The 2,595-nt window shown below is 49.5% G+C and overlaps 1 protein-coding gene across 1 annotated transcript; it reads right to left on the reverse strand.

The window, feature by feature from the left end:
* Positions 1-442: 442 nt before the first annotated feature.
* On the reverse strand, positions 443-1,969 carry LOC119488539. Its single transcript, XM_037770275.1, has 2 exons — positions 1,809-1,969; positions 443-1,663 (listed from the first exon to the last, which is right to left on the reverse strand). Exon 2 carries the CDS (start codon positions 1,583-1,585, stop codon positions 443-445), a length of 1,143 nt encoding a protein of 380 aa, XP_037626203.1. The 5' UTR covers positions 1,586-1,663; positions 1,809-1,969.
* Positions 1,970-2,595: the final 626 nt, after the last annotated feature.

The raw sequence follows: 2,595 nt of genomic DNA on the forward strand, positions 1-2,595 counted from the left end.
CCCCACGTCTTAATCAGGTCCCGGTAAATTGCCTTTTCGAGGTTTTCCCATGTTTCTGGGCTGGAATCGAAATCGAGACCCTCGACTTCGGCCCACGTTTGTTTCAAAAAGGCGCTGGATGATGTCATGGACGTTTGAAGGGTCCAGGTCACTTTCGCCTTCTTGAAGATCCGCGTGACCAACCTCTCCATGAGCACCTCGACGCAGTTTTTGTTTTGTGCGTTCCGCGCTCGCCGTTTAGAGTCATCACGACTCTTCGTCACGGATACCGGGGCAGGTGGGGCAGTGATTGCCAAAGGTTTCTTGGCCCTCGGCTTAGTGCCCAGTATGGCGTGTCTCAAATTGTCGACGAGGTTGTCGGACTGAAAGATCTGCCACCATCTGGCCAGAGACAGGAAACCGAGCACCTTCCGCTGCAAGTCGGCGCGCATGTTGGCACGTATCACCGGCTCGGGGATGATCTCTGGTCCGTGTAGGATGTGTGTGTAGAGGAGATCCACTTAAGACCTTTGTGAACTCCAAGACTCGACCGGGGGGAATGGTTAGGAGCGTGAGTGCCGAGTCCCAGAAGATCGCGGTTCTCTGGTTTTTTCATCAGATCGTTAATCTTCTTCGTGAGAGACTTCGCCGACTCCCGACTGTGAACTTTGGAGCCTCGGTGGAATTTCTTCGTCATCTGTGCCACGATGCGATGGATGCATGATTTGGCAAAGCACTTTGCCAAAAGCTTCTTAATTTTGCTTCCAATGTTTTTCTTGGAGCGTTTGCGCTTCTGCTCCGAAGGAGTCTGTCTTAGAGCCTCTTCGGCGATGCTCCGAGCAATGTCTTCCGCGACGTCTTCAATCTCCCGAGCGCTTTGAGACTGCAGCAGCGTGTACTCGGAGTCCGGCACGTCAACCAAGAGAGGTTCCGTGATGTCGTTCAACTGCTTCTTGATGATGATTGTTACATATGTGATGTCTTTCATCGGAATCACGACGTTCGACGAAGGCGTCGCCGCATGGCGGTCTTCGGCGTCTGAGGGTTCCGGTTCCACATCTGATTCTTCGGAGATGGTCCTCTGCTTGCACCGTCGAGGCGAGAACACCGACTTCATCCTGCCGATGAACGCTTGGCACATTTTGCAGGCGTGCAGAATCATGCTGTTGAGTCTGCCGGGAGGAGTGAGGCGCTGAACTATGCCCTCGGGGCTGGAGAGGGCACTTCGGACGCTCTCCGAAACCTCTTCAGAGATCAATGTCGTCAAGCTTTTGGAGCTCGGACACTGAACCGAGACGTCGACGCCCAGAGCTTCGGCAAAGCCCTGAGAGATGGTGTCGCCCAGATTGATCTGGACGTCGTCCTCAGACGCCAGGGTCGTGCTCCCGAGAGATTTCAGGAAAGATTTTGTCAAGGCCGCTGTGATGTCCAACAGCAACTCTCCCATCATGGTCATAGTGGCGTCGTCGGGGCTGCCGGATTTCATCATTCCCCACTGATCCGCCGTCATCCCCTTAAAGAAGGAGTTGAGCAGCTTGGAAACAACGTGACGGACGTTGAACTCTGGCATGATGGCTTCTGGCTGGGAAGTTCTTGATGATACCATGATGCTGATTTACGGTCAATTCTTGTCGATGCTTCGTGGTTTTTGGAGAGAAATTCACTGCTTCTCTCAGTAGATAGTCTGATGAGTGAAAATAATCGTTAGTTGCAGCCCTAATTATTATTAACTAACTTGTAAGCTGCATTTAAATGTTGGGGCTAATTTTAACTGCTTCATATACTGTTGGGAGGTTTAATCTAAAGCAATGCATTCATAAATGTCATACCTCTTTCTCTTGAGACAACTGCTTCTCTCAGTCGATGTGTTTCGTCTGATCGAGTCTTCAGATTCAACTACAGTTGTGTGATTCTGGGACTCTCTCCTGAATGTCACTCCTTTATGATGTCACCGCTCCTTTAAGATGTCACAACTGATGTCACCACTCCTTTAATTCATCACAGTGTTCCATCTGGTGATGTCACGATGCAGTGATGATGTCACCACTGCTGTGATGTCACCCAAACACACACACACACACACACACACACACACACACACACACACGTGCACACTACACACACACACACACACACTTGCACAATACACACACACACACACACACACACACACACACACGTACACATACGTGCACACTACACACAAACGTGCACACCACAAACACACACACAGGTGCACACTACACACACATACACACTAGATACACACACGTGCACACACACTAAGGTCTCGTTCGGGCCTTCACTGCATTATAAAATAAAAGCACAACATCAGCGTAATCACTTCCTGTATTAGATTGTTTTGTCCACCTTTACACCGTCACTGTGTGTGTTCTTTCCAGCTTGAGGGAGCGAGATGCTGTCCAGCTCTCTCACAGTCACTTGTTGACCTGGTAAACTCACCTGAACCTGTCTGCAGAATGTGGGCAGCCGTTGTGTCCCCCACATGTATAGGCTTATTGAATGAACTAATGTATGAGTTATCTTTACACTTAAAAACACCCCCCCCTTAAAAAAACAAATTTATTGTCATTGAATAAGAGTGCATTTATGTTT

The sequence above is a fragment of the Sebastes umbrosus genome, chromosome 5, assembly GCF_015220745.1.
Source record: "Sebastes umbrosus isolate fSebUmb1 chromosome 5, fSebUmb1.pri, whole genome shotgun sequence".
NCBI lineage: Eukaryota > Metazoa > Chordata > Actinopteri > Perciformes > Sebastidae > Sebastes > Sebastes umbrosus.